This window comes from Vitis riparia, chromosome 14, assembly GCF_004353265.1.
Source record: "Vitis riparia cultivar Riparia Gloire de Montpellier isolate 1030 chromosome 14, EGFV_Vit.rip_1.0, whole genome shotgun sequence".
NCBI classification, from domain to species: Eukaryota; Viridiplantae; Streptophyta; class Magnoliopsida; order Vitales; family Vitaceae; genus Vitis; species Vitis riparia.
In genome coordinates, this window is record NC_048444.1 from 24,850,706 (window position 1) to 24,868,728 (window position 18,023).

Genomic DNA, 18,023 nt, shown 5'->3' on the forward strand with positions numbered 1-18,023 from the left:
TGAGAAAGCAAATGCAGAGAGTAGAAATACTGAGGCATAAAAAGACACTGACACCTTTAAAGAAATGAAAACCATCATAAAAATTTGGCAGAAGCCAAGAGATGATTCCTTCAAAAAGAAGGAAATTCAACTGGCAAGCGCAAGATACTTCATCAATTCATTTTGTTTCAGGTCGCCTTACTCTGACTGCAAAAGCCATATGGTTCAGTCTCACTAGTCGAGTTACATCAACAAAAAACTAAAAAAATGAAAAAAATAATATGCCACTAAACTAAAACCAATATGAAGAAAAAAAAATATTGGATTATATAATTTTCTATATATGAAAATTTCACTTTTCTTTTTAGAAAAAAATATCTAAAATTACAATCTTATCTTTTCAGTAGATGAAATATTATTAGTCCACAGCCCCCTAAAAAACAGACATACTCCAAATGAAATGTTTTCTAATCAATTGAATAATGATCAAGCATCTACTTGGGTATATGGTCGATTAACAAAAATATTAAAAATATTTTTTATTATTTTTATTTATTTTTTAAGGGTTATTTTAAAAAATAATTATATAAGTATGAAGAATGATTAAAAATAAAATATTAAAGATAAAAGTTATTTAAAAAAATTTAAACATATATAAAAATATGGAAAATAAGTTAAAAATATTTAAGGTTCTAGATAGAATCTAAGAGGCAATTTGATAGTGATTTTTAGAAGCATTTTAAGTTCTTCTAACACTTAAAAATATATATTTTTAAATATTAAAAATATTTAAAATACTTTTTAAAATTATTAGTAAATATATTTTAAGTGGTAGATGGTTTCTATTTCTAATCTTTTGTATATTTTTGTTTCAAATAAAGTTGGGAAGAAAGTGAAGTATGGAAAACAAGGGAACGATGGATTTGAGTTGGAGAATTTTTCTTTAGCTGAGAAAAGTGATATAAAAAAAATACAAAACTTCATAAATTGATATATACCATTTTTAAATACATCCATCCATGGCTTATGAACTCCTATTCGTCTCTGTTTTGCTTTCCTGAAGCTATGTTTGAAGAGATTAAGGAGGAGCTAAAACATAGTAGCTATGTTTGAATTAGCTTCTTGGAAGCCCGGAATTATTTATAACCCAAAAAGTGCTTTTTATTTGTATTTGGGTGATCTGAATAATGTTGGTTATGGCTTTGAAAATAGCATCATGTAGCAGTAATGGCAATTGCTAAGACTATTCCTAGAAAACATGATTTAGAGCTCACTCTTAATTTACTTATGAATCAAGCCTCGCTATTCTACTACATGGATCAAAGGAGATAGTGGTCCAATTTTCCAACCATTACTAACTATGAGGAAACGCAGCCCAACCCAAACAGGTTGAGGTGAGTAACCCTGCAAAGGCACTCACTCGTCTGTCCTGTCCAACACCAAAATGTTTGGGTTAGCGTGTAAAATGAGTTGTTTTATGGAATATTATATTTTTTTCGATGATTTTTGAAAGTGTAAGTGATTTAAATTGAAAGATATTCAAACATAATATGTTTTCTATATTGATATTTGAAAATGAAAATATTTATGACATAGATCTATAATGATGTTGAACATATACGATACAATTTCATGACTTTAATGTAAAATATGACAATCCTGAGATTTTGATGTAAAATAATGATATTATACTAAGAACTTAAAAATATATTGTGAGTGTTTAGCTAGGTTTGCAATTTCGAACAAAATTCTCAAGTGTCCCCTAATTTGGTTTTTCAATTCCTCTTTAGACTACTTGACTTTTGAGGATTAAGACTTTGCTAAGAGGCCAAGGAATGTAGCCAAGTGTGTGGTGATTGAATGTGAATCAATCTTATTTTTCATCTTTAAAAGAGTTAAGAAAATTGGGAGAAATATTTTTGTTGAAAGGATTTTGTTTCCCTATTTCTGGATCGATCCAGGTGCAAAGGCAGATCGATCCAACTAACTTATTTTTAAAATCTATTTTTATACCTTGGATTAAGGGTTTCATTTTCATTTAAAATGAACTTTCTCCCATTTATGGAGCAGAGATACTACAACAACTGTGAGAGAGAGCTTCTCATTCCTTACCATTTTTTGTTGTTTGCATACTAAGAAAATCTCATCCAAGTTTTCCAAGAAAATTTTTAAATGGATTTTCTGAAAAGAAAAATAGGTTGATTCCTTAAACGTTCATTTTCTCATTTTATTTGGGTTTGGGTAAAAACCCATTTTCTTTTTATGTGAATTCAAGAAGAGGTTGAGATTAAGTTTGGTGTAGACTCCAAGTGTGTTCTGGAAGAAGAAGGTGAGAAGCTCAAAGTGAAAGTGTGGACCCCGTATTTCGGCTCATGTATTTTCCACTCGATGGCGAGCTCGCTTTTTATTTGAAAATGATTTATTTCTGGAGTCGCCACTTATTTTTGTTTTATTTTTAAAGGGTAAACAAAATAAGAAAGAAAAACCCTAAGTGTGACTCCTTATTTGGAAAAGGTGGTCTGTGAAAAACCAAGTCTGGGCTCGGGGATCAAGTTACTTATTAGGAAGGTACGGTAAGGACCGTAGCACCCCTCTAAGCCCCTAAAAACGGGTCTCTACTAATAAAATAAAGCTGACATGGCAATCGACGAGAAAATCAACAAATACCGACATGATCACATACTAAAAGTCGAAGCAAGCGCGAAAAAGCGATCAGAGTGAGAGAGGATGTGTACCTTAGCAGCGAGCTATCAAGCGCTATCAAGAAATGGGTTAGTGCACAGAGATAAGCATAAAATATGTTACTCATATCACTAAACAAGATAAATAATCATCAATAGCACGCATGACACTTCATTCAAATTCATTTTCATTTTAGAGAAAATTTATTTGATGTTGGGCCCCCACCAAAGCCCATTTTATTTTTGCATGAAATTAATTCCATAAATTTCATCACTTGGAATTACAAAATTTAATCCATGCTTATTTCGAAACCTTTTAAAACTCAGGGGAGATGTGAAAATTGCATGCCACAAAAGAAAGATGGCAGCAAAATTTTATTAAAAAAAAAAAAATTCTTGAGTGATCCTAAAAATCTAAGGATGAAGGATGAAAGAGTTGGGATTATTTGGAAACTAGCATTTGGAAAATTGTTTGCAAGTTGAGTTCGGAAAATTATTCTTAAAAAAATCAAGGGTGATGAACTGGGTGATGGCACGTGGCCCAAAAGTGGACATGCATAGATGCATAAGTGGGAGAGATATGCATGATGCTCAATGAATCACTGACTTAGTCACCACCAAATCAAGCCATTCAAATGCATCAAGACCAATGGTTCTATTCTTCATTTGGTGAATGCCTGACATCTTGTACCCAGATATTTCTCCAACTCTCTTCAATCCAACTGTCCAGTAGTGAGTGTCTTCTGTTTCATGCCCAAGGCAAACAGAAAAATCCGACAACATGAACTCTTTCTCAAGCTTACTTCTTTCTGAATTGCACCTACAGTGGATATATTGGCAAAATCCAATGTACGACTCTCTCACATAGTGATGGGGCAAGGGTTGAAGAATGGAAAGCTTGGCATTGAGAGAACAAGAGACAAGAATTCCGAGGCACTCGAATCATCAGTGCTGCCAAGAGAAAAATCACCAAATGCAAAGCAAAGTGTTGATGATCCCAACTCAAAGAAAGTAAAGGATGATCTGCATGTGAGTTGAAATGGCTAAGCATCACTAATAGCTCGTGATTCTTCAATACTCTGCCTTCCACTGTTGGCATCGTCTTCATCGTCTTGGAAAACTTGGAATGATCATCGTCTTCATCCTCTCATCAGATGGAAACCTCTCATCTGCCAATCACAGCCCATAAACTGAATGGGCAAAATTATTTGCAATGGTCTCAATCCATATTAATGTTTATACGGGGAAAGGAGAAAGATGACTACATCACCGGAGCTTCGGCGGCACCAGAAACCACAGCATCAACCTACAAGAAGTGGATAGCAGAAAATAATATGGTCATGTCCTGGCTAGTCAACTCTATGACCCCTAACATTGGTGAAAATTTTCTGTCATTTGATACTGCCAAAGAAATCTGGGACATTGCAAAAGAAACTTTCTCAGACAAGGAAAACACATCTGAAATCATCCAGATTGAAGGCATCCTCCACGATTTGCGTCAAGGAAACCTTACGGTAACTAAATATTTCAATACTCTTACTCGTCTATGGTGTCAACTTGATACGTTTGAGGTTCATAACAGGAATTGTGTTACAGATGGTTTGTTGTATAAAAAGATTGTCGAAGGGAAACGTGTGTTTAAATTTTTGTTAGGTTTGAACAAAAATCTTGATGAAATCAGAGGAAGAATCATGGGAGTAAAACCTCTACCTAGCCTCAGAGAGGCATTCTCTGAAGTGCGTCGCGAAGAAAGTCGGAAAAATCTCATGATGGGATCCCATCAACAACTGAATATGGCAGAAAGCTCGGCTCTTAAGACTCAATTCGCTCCTTTTGACAATCGTCAAAAAATTAAAGGAGGTAGACCTTGGTGTGATCATTGCAGAAAGCCGGGACACTCAAGAGAAACTTGCTGGAAGATTCATGGAAAGCCAGTAGATTGGAAGCCACGTCAACCACTTGAGAAAGAAGGACGAGGCAATCATGTGGCTACCGATGAACAATCGCCACAACCTGAAGCTAGCCCTTTTAATAAGGAGCAAATGGAGATGCTTCAGAAACTACTGTCTCCTCTTTTGTCAGTACAGTCACAAACTGGCTCATCTTCCAACGAGCTCATTGGTTCCGGAACCTTGGCTCACAAAGGTAATTTTTTGAGTGCCTTTATTGTTGGTAAAAAACGTAAAAAACCTTGGATCGTGGACTCAGGAGCATCTGATCATATGACGGGAGATGCGACAATTTTTGATACATATAGCTCATGTCCAAATAATTTAACAGTCCGAATAGCAGATGGTTCACTATCAAAGGTTGCCGGAACAGGTTCAGTTGTGCTATCAAGGGATCTTACTCTCAACTCTGTTCTCCTTGTTCCTAACTTAGACTGTAATCTATTGTCAATTAGTAAACTCACTAAGGAAAAGAGGTGTATTACTAATTTTTCCTCCACTCACTGTGAATTTCAGGATTTGGATTCGGGGAAGACGATTGGCAATGCTGAGGAATGCTCTGGACTCTACATCCTTAAGGAGCGCCATGATCCACAAGAACAACCTTAAATGGCAGTTGGTAGTAATTCTTTTTCGGTTTCATGTCAAAATAACGATAGTGCAATTATGTTGTGGCACTATCGCTTAGGTCATCCAAATGTTATGCATCTCAAGCATTTATTTCCTTCATTATTTCATAAAAATCCAAAATCCTTTGAGTGCGAAATCTGTCAATTATCAAAGCAAGTCCGGTCTCATTTTCCCATTCATCCCTATAAAGAGTCTAGTCCATTCTCAATGATTCATAGCGATATCTGGGGTCCGTCAAGAATAAAAGATGTAACTGGTACTAGGTGGTTTGTCTCATTCATAGATGATCACACTAGATTAACTTGGGTATTCCTCATGAAAGAAAAATCTGAAACGAGTCAAATTTTCAAAAATTTTAAAAATATGATTTAGACCCAATTCCAGTCAAAAATACAAATTCTAAAGTCTGATAATGCTAGGATTATTTCAACTCCATTCTAGGAGAATTTCTAGCACAAGAAGGGATAGTTCACTTAAGTTCATGTGTTGATACCCCACAACAAAATGGAATCGCTGAAAGGAAAAATAGGCATTTGTTAGAGGTGGCTAGATCACTAATGTTCTCCATGAATGTTCCAAAATTATTCTGGGGGCAAGCTGTCCTTACGACAGCCTACCTCATCAATAGGATGCCGTCTAGGGTACTAAAATTCCAAACACCTTGTCAAACACTCCTAAAATCCTTTCCGACTACTCGTCTCATCTCCACCGTCCCACCCAAAATTTTCGGGTGCTCTGTCTTTGTTCATATCAATCAACAACATCGGAGTAAACTTGATCCTAGGTCACTCAAGTGCATCTTTCTTGGGTATTCTTCAAATCAAAAAGGATATAAGTGTTACTCTCCGGTCACAAGAAAATTCTACAATTCAATGGATGTCACATTTTTTGAAACCCAGCCTTACTATCCCAAAAACGATATTCAGGGGGAGAATTCAACTCAGGAATATCAATTTTGGGATCTTGAGTCATTCAGTGAATCACCCATCATCACTGAAAATCACATTCCTCCAGAGTCATTTAATCAGCCCGAGTCCATTGTTGACTTGTGGGATAAGGAGCACATCCAAGAGGAAACGGAGGAAGGAGCACTTTCTCAACAAACCCATGAGGCTGAACCGGGTCCTAATCCAAGCAAACTTCCAGGTAACAACACTCCTGATGGTACTGATGATTCCGAGTTAGAAAATGATATTCTTAATATGCCCATAGCTTGGAGGAAAGGAATTCGATCATGCACTCAGCATCCCATTGGAAATTTTATTTCTTATGATAAGCTATCACCTACGTTTCGTGCATTCACTTCTAGCATCACAGAGATACAAGTACCTCGGAATATTCAGGAAGCTTTCAAGTATCCTAAGTGGAAGGCGGCAGTCGATGAGGAAGTTCGGGCGCTGGAAAAGAATGGTACGTGGGAAATTACTGACCTCCCAAGAGGTAAGAAACCAGTTGGGTGTAAGTGGATTTTCACAGTAAAGTACAAGGCAGATGGTAATGTGGACAGGTATAAGGCTCGGTTGGTTGCCAAAGGATTCACCCAATCCTATGGCATTGACTATCAAGAAACTTTTGCTCCAGTTGCCAAGCTCAATACTGTTCGTGTACTTTTATCCTTGGCAGTTAATCTCGATTGGTCGCTTCACCAACTTGATGTGAAGAATGCCTTCCTCAATGGTGACTTAGAGGAAGAAGTTTACATGGACATTCCTGCTGGACTTGAGACGACATCAAACTTCAACAAGGTTTGCAGACTCCGAAAATCCTTGTATGGTCTCAAACAATCTCCCAGGGCCTGGTTTGAATGGTTCACTAAGGTAGTGAAAGGGTACGGATTCGTTCAATGTCAATCCGATCACACATTATTTGTGAAACACTTCCCAGAAGGGAAGCTGGCAATTATCATTGTATATGTGGATGACATAATTTTGACAAGTGATCATGAAGAGAAAATTGACTTACTTAAAAAATTACTGACAAAGGAATTTGAGATCAAGGATCTTGGAAACCTCAAGTACTTTCTCGGAATGGAGATTGCTAGGTCAAAGAAAGGTATAGCAGCCTCACAACGCAAATACGTTCTGGACTTATTGAATGAAACAGGAATGCTAGGATGCAAGCCGGCAGAAACACCTATGGATACAACTATCAAACTGGAAGAAAGTGATGGAAGTACGCCAGTTGATAAAGGAAGATATCAACGTCTTGTGGGGAAACTCATCTATCTTTCTCATACAAGGCCAGACATCGGCTTCTCCGTTAGTGTGGTAAGTCAATTCATGAATAATCCAACCGAAAAACACATGACTGCTGTGATCGGAATATTGAGGTACCTCAAGATGACACCAGGAAAGGGTCTCTTCTTTCAAAGAACAACAAAGAAAGAGATTGAGATTTTTTCAGATGCAGATTGGGCAGGTTCAGTGACTGATCGGAGATCAACTTCAGGCTATTGTTCATTTGTCTGGGGGAACTTGGTTACATGGCGAAGCAAGAAACAGTCAGTGGTAGCCCGTAACAGTGCTGAGGCAGAATTTCGTGCTATAGCACAAGGTATCTGCGAGGGAATTTGGTTGAACAGGCTGTTAGAAGAATTACGGGTTCCATTGAAGCATCCCATGGTGTTATACTGCGAAAATCAAGCTGCCATCAGTATCGCTAAGAATCCGGTTCATCATGATCGAACTAAACACGTGGAGATAGATCGACACTTTATCAAGGAAAAGATTGAAGAAGGAGTTTTCAAAGTCAGCTACACTCCGACAAACTATCAAACGGCTGACATTCTCACAAAAGCTCTTGCTCGAGTTAACTTCGAAGATCTGACAGGAAAACTTGGAATGATCAACATCTACAACGCGACTTGAGGGGGAGTGTTGGAAATCAAGCCCACGTTGCCTTCCAGCCTGTGCGTTCCTCCCCATATTTAGCATCCTCTGTTTACTTCCTTAAATTAGTGTAATATACAGCCTTTATTATAATTGATTTAGGAGTAATTCTAGCAAGGTAGTTTATTCACTTTCCATGTAAGAGTTTATTCTCTTTCCATGTAAGGGAAATTCCGTCCGGTGATAGTGTACCAGTCTGGAATTGTCTCATATCTGTAGGCTATTTATTTATTCTCTTTCCATGTAATAGTTTATTCACTTTCCATGTAAGAGTTTATTCTCTTTCCATGTAAGGGAAATTCCGTCCGGTGATAGTGTACCAGTCCGAAATTGTCTCATATCTGTAGGTTATTTATTTATGCTTTCTTTCATTGTAAAGAGAGTATCATAGAATGAATTGAGTCTATGTTCCTCCATAGTTAGTCTTCAAATTCTTCACACTGGATGGCTTGAAACGTCCAAAAATTCTAGTTACCAAGCCCAAAACATCTCACCGACCCACTTTCCATTTCTCCATGGTGTCAGAGAATGACCAGCACAATGAGGCAAAAATGCAGTAGATGAGGAATGAAATGCATAGAACCGAGCACAAATGAAAGAAACACAAAGCGATAACCTAGTATTAAAACTAAGCCACATTTCATATTAAAATTAACGGGTTAAAACACAGGTGAGTGAATCCAAAATGGTTCGAAGAGAGAAACAGAGAATACCACAAAGCTCACCATGCAACACAATGGATTAGAGGCAAAATCAGATCATGCGTAAAGGGAATCAGAGAAATGGGAGATGAAACAAATAACAGTCCAAGAAAACAGCCGAAATGAATGTAAGATCCAGTGATATTCATACCCAAAATCAACAGCAAACATGTGGGCCTCCGATAGCCATACCCAAACATACAACAAATTACAGAAGTAGCAGATAAAAGAAACCCATAAAGGAGCAGGAGTGTTACCCAGAACTTCCCTCTAAGAGAATGCAGACTGTTGAATCCTTCCTCTCTCCTCCTTCTCTCCGTAGTCCGTAACTAGCTGAACACCTCCCCCTAAAAAACTCCTTTTTCCCCAAGCTATCTATGTCCACCCCATATCCTGCTCCTCCTCTGTCCCAAGCAACTCACCCATGCCCTGTTTTCCTTTCCTACCTCCAAAATCCAACCTTTTTTTTTTTCTTTCTTTCAAGCCATCCCATCTGGCCGCTAGAGCAGCTCGCCCATGCCCTGCTCTTCACTCTTTGGCTGCCCCCAGAACGACTTCTTCATCATCAACTTTCTTCTTCTTTTTTTTGTTTTCCTTTTCAGTCCTTCTCAAACCGCCTCATGTAACTCAATCTCGGGTGGCAAGCAAAATATATAATAAAAATAATGGAAAATGATCCATACCACCTGAGAGGGTCTGCAGAAAGGTATTAGTCAAGTGGTTCAGGAATGATTAGTTGACTTGAACAAGATAAAACCTTATATTTAGTTTTTATTTTTCATAATAGATGTTTTTGATTGGTTATAGGTCCGTAGTTTTTTAAATATTTGGAAGTTTTCTACATTTAAATCTGGTGTCAATTATCTATTTCTCTCATTCTATACTCTTTGATTTATTTTTTATTTTTTATATCATTGGTTACTTGGGCATATATGTTGAGTGAAAGAAAAATGAATTGAAATAGGTGTGATTATCCATTGGATATCTTGAATAATTTTTTTTGTTCATTTTGGTTAATGATACCTTATAGTAATTGAAAATGAGTTAATGTGAGAATTGTTCTTATGAATTAATTTTAAGGAGCATTGAAGCATTTGCATGTGAATTGCTTTTATAAATTATTGGGAGAGTGTTGGTCCTTACGTACTTGCTTGTAAATTTCATACTTTATTGAAAAGTTATTGAAAGAGAAGTTTATTAACATTAAGAAATTCTAAGGTTAGGTAATCTTTGTTCGGAAATTTATTTTATAGTTCAATAACACCTATTCATCCTCTCTAGGTGTAATCCATTATTGAGATTCACTTTTAAGATATTATTATAAAGAAAAATTTAGAATATCAAATCAATATTTATTGAAATTTTGATCCAAGCGATTGAAAATATATAATAAAATTGATGTATTTGGCCAAGAATACAGATATATAATACCTTTGTATATAAAATAATAAGATGAAATTATACACATGACAGATTCTATTTTCTGATGTATAGTATTATGTCTTCCAGTATATTACATCATGTAGATATGTTACGTGTACACAATTTTTAAGAACATTTAATAATATTGAGTCATCCTAGGTGCACCCGTATTCTAAGCACATGTTTGGTGGGTAGGATGGCTATCCAAGTAGACAAAGTCCCTGGGAAAAGTCTTGCTTCATATATATTCAATAATTAAGATCTGACTTTTTTAAAAATAATTAAGAATGACTTTTTTAAAAGTGAAAGAAGTCTTTAAGGCAACATATCTTGATTTTTTGTGTAATATATATATATATATATATATTATGTGGCATGTTACAATTTCTTCTTTTTCTAATGTATCCATTTTAGTAAATCAATTTATGATTAATACTTATGATAGTACCATAGTAAGGCCATGGTTTCATCCCATAGTCTATTAAGAATTATAAGAAATGTGTTTGAGTTCATCAAATTAATATTTCAAAATTTTAGAAATCTACAAATGAAAGCATAAAACAGAAAAAAAGAAAAAGAAAAAAGGGTAGGGGGGCTTAACTAAAAACTGGAAGCCAAAGGAGAATTAATTAATATTAATTAAAAATGAAAAGGTGGTGTAAGAAGGAAGTGTCAAATAGCAATTAATACATATAATTGGGTTGAAAGAATCAACCAAACATGACTCAATTGGTAAACATTAAACACATTTTTAAGACGTCATGTAACTCATTTGATAATCTAAGTCTTCGGTCCAATTTAAGTTAATATGATTGAACTTTTAACCTAACATATTTATGGCTTAATTGATTGATTTATTCAAAAATCTAATTTTAAATGAACCAATTATCAATTAAATAAGTTATGATTATAATCACGATAATTATCACGATAATTATCACGATTATTAAATAGGTTTTTTTTTTCAAATTCTTGTTATATAAATTGATAAAATCATTTATTTTTTAAATGGTATATATAAGTCAATAGACAATATAACTTAAATATGATTATACTCAATCCAAATCTATGAAAAATATATCGGATCAAAGTTATGTTAGAAAATCATGTTAAATTTTGTCATATACATTCGTTAATGATATGTAAGATTGTTAAAGATAAAAATATTGATAAAATTATTATTTTATTTAGCAAAATAATCGGAGATCAAGATCACCGCAAAGAATCAAAAGATATCAAAAGAGAAAGGAGTCCAAAAATCTCATAATTCATGAAATGACAATTATTCTCATTTATAAAAAAAATTGTATAAAATCTTGGGTAATAATTATTTTGCTACCATTAGCTTCAAATTCTTTTTGTATACTTTCCTTTCATATAAAACGCGTGAGAGGGCATAAAATAATCATTTCAATTAAATATTTTCTCTTCTCAATTTGCAAAAGTCATTCCATCTGTTGAGGCCTCGTATTCTCAACGATCCACGCAGTTGCCCAATGGATGGGCATACGATCTCAACCAATGTAAATCCCTGATTCAGCCGTTCCTACAAAAGGCGTCCGGACGGGGTGTCCGGACACACCCTCCGATGGTTTTGTCAGCCATGGAAAGAGAGATAAAAGCAGATGGCACAGTTGGCCTTTTACTAGGTATTGAGAAGCTTACCTCCCCTTTGCGCGAAGGTTCATATATATATAACCTTTAGAAACTCTCTCTCCTCCATAAATGATGGAAGGCTTTTTGGTTTACCATGATGCCACTAGGTGGTGGCAGGGACATCCTCATCCTACGAACGGCTTGTCAGAGATCGTGGGAAGTGACTTGCTGTCACTTCTGTCTTTTCACTCTGCAGGCATCGGAATATGATCTGTGACAGGATGTCAGAATGACGTAGTGAGGCATGCTTGGCTTGGCCAGTGATCCGGATGAGCATATCCGGGTGGAATGTGAAAGGTCGTCGGATGAGTAATGGCGGTGGTCCGGATAGGAAGTCTTTGCGAGTTCTGTGTGCTCCTTATCTCAGGGGTCCGGATAGGAAAGCGCGCCACGTATACTCTTGGGGAAATCGGGATGTGGATACTCCGGGTAAGATCACGTGCCACGTATCGTCAGGGGATGTGTGCCACGTGTCATCAGGGATGGATCCCTACAATGGCCCCCTTTTTAACTTGTCGATTTTGCCTTAGCAAAATGGGCGGGTTAAAAAATAATAATTGCCTTCTGAAACCGAAGTTTGCTTTTTGTGTTTATTGGGCCACGTGGCGAGCGGGGGCGAAGAGACAGGAAAGCATTTATGGCGAGCCGCCGTCTCTGGGTTTTCCCTAGGCAATGTGTCGGTTTAATGATAACGTTTTGCTGAACGTTTGGAATACCGAGGGGCTGTCTTTTATAAATAGCAGCCTTTGGCCTCCCGTTGCCTTTTTCTTACTGCATTTTCTTTGTCATTGCTTCGTCTGTCTACTGTGTGTCTTTGCTTGTGAGTGTATCGGCAGTATTCAGGTGGTGACGGTGACTGCATTTGCGATTTTCGACCCTGCTTTCCAGTTTACACTTGGTACGCAACTCTATTCTGATTTCTCGCCTTCTTATATCCTCTTTTCTTGGTTTGGTTTTGATTTGCTTGGGGAAGCTATCTGGGCGATTGACTGTTGATGTTAGCTCCTAGGGCTTTTTTTCTGCGTTTTGGTTGTATTCGGGTTTTCCTATTGCCCCCCTGCGCTTTTGGTGGGGTATTGAATCTTTTGTGGGGTAGGGCTTGAGGTTTTGTGGGGTCGTTTCATTTTGTTTGACTTGTTGGATTTCTTCCATGCAGATTCTGCTTCATCTTAGGGCCAGAAAATGTCTGCTAACAAGGAAATTACCTCATCTCGCCCGTCTGGTGACGTTCGTGCTGAAAAGTCTGTGGAAAAGTTGAATGAGAAGGAATTTTGCTATCGGTTTTGCGTTCCCAATGGTGTGTCTGTGGAACTGTTTGATGGAGAGGGCGTGTTGCCTGAGAAGCCGGAAAATAACGCGATACTCTTTACCAAGGAGCAGTTTAATGCTGGGCTCCAGTTCCCTCTCCCGTCTCTGCTCAAGGAATTTCTGCACTTCACCCAGATTCCTCCAGTGTATGTACATCCCAACATGATCCGGGTGCTGATGGGGTGCAACATCCTGAGTATGTTGTTTAATTTGGACCTCTCACTACTGGAGGTTCTCTTCGTTTATTCGATCAAGAAGGTGAAGAGTAATATCTTTAGCTTCGTCGCCAGCCTTCCATCTCTGCAACTGGTGACCAACCTACCGGATTCGAATAAAAGGGCCGCCAAGGGACAGGTGCTGGTCAAAGGCGTATGGGCAGGTTTGTCTGAGCATCCGGATAGGCCCTTTGTTCCCAATCAGTCGCTGGAGATTCCAGGTATAGCTAAGCTACTTTCTGTCTTTGCATAGTTTGTAAGTCAGCATTGTTTAGGTGGTCTGACATGTATTGCTTGCTTGGGTGTAGGCCAGAATAAAAGGGGAAAACTGGTGGACTGGGTGGAGAAGGCCTCGTTTGACCGTCTGAAGAGGCTCTTCGAAATCACGTCGGCCGAGCGGAGCTGCGAGCTGCTTCTTTCTGCACAGAACCTCCGCTTGGTCTTCCAGGGGCCTCAGGCGTATGTGGTGAACATACTCCCAAGGCGGCTTCCTGAAGAAGTGGTAGCTGGGGAGCATTTTACCCTTGAAGATCTTCCCTTCTACGAGGGGGTGCGGAAGGCAGATTCCCGAACACGCAAGGCCCGTCTTAGCAAGCGGGAGAGAAAAAGGCAAGAGGGGCTCTTGCGGAAGGCTCCGGGTGGGAAACGGTCCGCGTCTTCTCCCCCTGGTGATGCTCCAGCGAAAAAGAAGAGGAAGCTGACTAAGAAGAAAAAGGGAAAGGCGGTGAAAATCCCAACTCCTCCGAAGGAGTTTGTACCACCTCCCATTGGTTATGAAAAGGAATGTAATATAGAAGAGCCGGAAAATCCTCTGCCGGCCTCTGTTTCAACCACTTTTGAATTTATTAGGGGCCTTAATCTTTCGGGGCCCTCGGTGGCACCAGACGTCCGGATGGCTCTCCTGGCCGAGGAAGCGGCCTCAATAAATCAACCCAGATCAGCTCACTCGAATGAGGGTGAGGCCCGGGCTTCTGGTGTTGCCAATTTGCCTCCTGCTACACCCCCAACAGGGGAAATGGGGGCAGACAGCCAGGAGTTGCCTTTGCCTGGGCCAAGCCCTCGTGCCTTTGTGCCTGTGAGGGGGCCAACGAGAAGAAGGTTGCGTCTGGTACGCGACTTGAAGTCTGGCCTCGCCGGGCGGCTTCAGGATCGGTTTTTAGAAGGCATGGAAGTCAGCTGTTCATCCGTCCCGGAGGGCCATCCGGAAGGCGGTGAGGTGGAGATGGCGGAAGAGAGCCCAGCCGTCCCAGTGCCTGTGCCGGCTGAGGTTCCACCCAGGGAGACCCAGCCGGTTGAGAATGTTGAAGGCGTGGTTCCGGAGGAGGAATCACTCTCCAACGCCTCCTTAGGAGAGGGCCCTTTTGATGATGCCACTTTCATCCCTGCTAGCCCTTTCAGCTATACGGAGATGGAAGAGAAGCTAAAACAGATTCCATCTGGCGCAGACGTTGGAGTACCTTCAACCCGGATGTTCGAGACAGTGGAGATGGTATAACTTGTGCCTTGATTTTTATTTTATTTTATTTTTATTTTTTTATTTTTGTCATGCTGATGGGCTTGTGACATGATTTGTAACTTTGCCTTTCTTTGTTTGAATATTATTTTGCAGCTGGTGAGTGGCCTTCGCGGCATGGCTCTCCAACGCAACCTTCTTTCTGACCTGTTGGAGACTGCTGAGTATACAAAATCCTTTGTGTCTCAGCGAAAAAATGATGAAGAGAAGTTGCGTTTGAGGCTGGAGCAGGCTGAAGCCAGTTCATCTACTGCTCGAGAGGAGAACAAGGTTCTTCGAGAGGAGAACGAGTTCTTGTAAAGAAAAAGTTCTTGTAATATCATTAACTTATATAGTTATATGAGAGTGGAGGATAGCGTGAAATGGTACATTATCTAAAGATGGGGTTGCCTCTATTTTATAATAGCAACATGCAACGTTTTGTTTCCTATTTAACCTTTGTGGCTTCTCCAAGATGCATCAGCTATTAAAACTACAATATTTTAATGCAATAATGTAACTTTTGATGTTTAATATAAACTAGAACAAAAACATAGAGGAATCTAACTAGTTACATAAGTGGATTTCATGAATTATTTCTTAAAATTATAAAGATTAAAATAGCAGGTGGAGTTTTTGTTGGGTCATGTGGTCGGTTTAAATTACTATATTATTAATTATTTTAGTTTATTGGGTTATTTTGATGTCAAACATTCAGATTTCACATGTGAAATCACCATGTTGTCTTGACCTTAGGGTTTTAATCATCATACTACTCCTTATAAATAACAAAATCTTTCATTTGTCGTAAATGAATGGTTCATCAAAATATAAATGTTGATATTAATGTTATAGGTTACTGTGGACCCCACATTTTGGCTCATGTGTTTCCCACTCGATGGCGAGCTCGATTTTTATTTGAAAAAAAAAAAATCTTTATTGATTAAGAAAAATGACTCGGAGTCGCCACTTATTTTTGTTTTATTTTTAAAGGGTAAACAAAATAAGAAATAAAAACCCTAAGTGTGACTCCTTATTTGGAAAAGGTGGTCTGTGAAAAACCGGATCGGGTTCGGGGGTTAGATTACTTATCGGGAAGGTACGGTAAAGACCATAGCACCCCTCTAAATCCCTAAAGTCGGGTCTCTACTAATAAAATGAAGCTGACATGACAATCAATAGGAAAATCAATGGATACTCGAGTCAATTATGTACATATGGGAATCAGAACATGCATAGAGAATAACCAGAATAGGAACGGGTGCATACCTGGGACACGAACGAGCGATGCGCTATCATAAAAACAGAGTCAATGCACAATATAGAGCACGAAATATATCACATGCGTTACCAAACATAAATTAAAATTGTTCGAAGGAAAACTAGCTTTTTGAAATTCATTTTGAAAATTGAAGTCTTAGAGATTATTTGAAAATTGGATTTTTAGAAATTAAATATAAGAATGAGAATTTTAGAAATTAAATTTGAAAGGAATTGGAATTTCAGAGAACTAAATTTGGGAATCGGAATTTTGAATAATTATTTAAAGACAGAATTTTAATAAATAAATAAGTGAATAAATAAATGAATGGAATAATAATAATGATGAAATAATAAAGATTAGGTAAATAATTGCAAAAAATAGAATTTTAAAGATTGGAAATTGAATTTAGAGATTTAAATTTTGGGAAATTATTTGGAGATGAGATTTTAAATGTATGAATAAGTGAATAAATAAATGAATGAGATAATAATAATAACGAAAATAATCATTAAACAGCTGAATGTGAATAGTGGAATTTTTTAGATTGAAAATTAAATTTGGAAAACGGAATTTTGAAAAATTGAACTTTAATTATTGGAATTTGTAAAATAAATTAATGGAATGATAATAATAATAATGAGAATAATATTTAAACGAACGAACGTGAATAGTAGAATCTTTGAAATTGAAAATTAAATTCGGAAGTCAGATTTTGCAAGAATTGAATTTTAATGATTTGAATTTTTTTAAAAGAAATAAATAAATAAATATGGAATAATAATAATAATAATAACAAAAATAATGTTTAAACGAATGAATGTGAATAGTAGGATTTTTAAGATTGAAAATTAAATTTGGAAGTCAGATTTTTGAGGAATTGAACTTTGATGTTTGGAATTTTTTAAAAGAAATAAATAAATAAATAAGAAATAATAATAATAATTAAAAAAAATGATATTTAAACGAATGAACGTGAATAGTGGAATTTTTTAGATCGAAAATTAAATTTGAAAATCGGAATTTTAAAAAATTACTTGAATGTGGAAATAAATTTGAGGATTAAGTCTAAGAAAAGGGCATTTTGAGATTTATTTGAGAATGAAATTTTTGAAGATTTGATTTGAAAGGAAATGGAGTTGCGAAAATTTATTTGAAGGTGATTAAAAAAAAATATGAAATTCGGAATTATGGAACTTTTAGGATATTAGAATTAAAAATTGGATTTTAGGAAAACTAAATTTATAGTTAGAGTTCTAGAAAATTATTTCAAGAATTGAATTTTAAAGAATTAAAATTAAAATATTGGAGTTTTGGAAAATTGAATTTTAGATCTGAAGTTTCGTAAGCTAAATTTAAAAATCACATTTTACGAGATTATTTTGGAAAGGGTACGTGTATATATATATATATTCTTAAATAAAATAATGAATAAATAAATAAATAAATAAAATGAATGAATGAATTCAGAACGTTGAGATTTTTAAAAGAATTATTTGATAACAGAACTTTCAAAAAAATGGGATTTTTAACATGAAAAAAAAAAAGGAATTAAGAAGATGGCACTTGATAGAAAAGAGAAAAAAACTAATAATAAACTCCCTTAAGGCCTACTAGACCCGTGCCACTAATGAATAAAATAATAATAATAATAATAAACTCATGTCATTGACTTTTATTCACCAATTTCTTTAAACATGCCATCAGTGGGTTGCCTCCAATTACTTAGACATGCCATCAGTGAGAAACAATCAGCAATTGATAACGTAGCGATTCTTAGGACCCTTAGATGGAGGAAAAAAATAACAGAGAGTTTTAGGGGGAAGAGAAATGAAACTGGG

The 18,023-nt window shown here is 36.7% G+C and overlaps 1 protein-coding gene across 1 annotated transcript; it reads left to right on the forward strand.

The window, feature by feature from the left end:
• The first annotated feature begins 3,530 nt into the window (after window positions 1–3,530).
• Window positions 3,531–5,218, forward strand: LOC117930575. Its single transcript, XM_034851216.1, has 4 exons — window positions 3,531–3,689; window positions 3,911–4,805; window positions 4,941–5,020; window positions 5,126–5,218. The coding sequence occupies exons 1-4, from the start codon at window positions 3,531–3,533 to the stop codon at window positions 5,216–5,218; spliced, it is 1,227 nt and encodes a 408-aa protein (XP_034707107.1).
• The last annotated feature ends 12,805 nt before the right edge of the window (window positions 5,219–18,023 follow it).

Coding starts and splice junctions, on each gene's coding strand:
- LOC117930575 (XM_034851216.1), top strand. CDS start 3,531: ATGGGGCAAGGGTTGAAGAATGGAAAGCTTGGCATTGAGAGAACAAGA. Junction 3,690..3,910: donor AAGTAAAGGATGATCTGCAT/GTGAGTTGAAAT, acceptor ATACGGGGAAAG/GAGAAAGATGACTACATCAC. Junction 4,806..4,940: donor CGGAACCTTGGCTCACAAAG/GTAATTTTTTGA, acceptor ATAATTTAACAG/TCCGAATAGCAGATGGTTCA.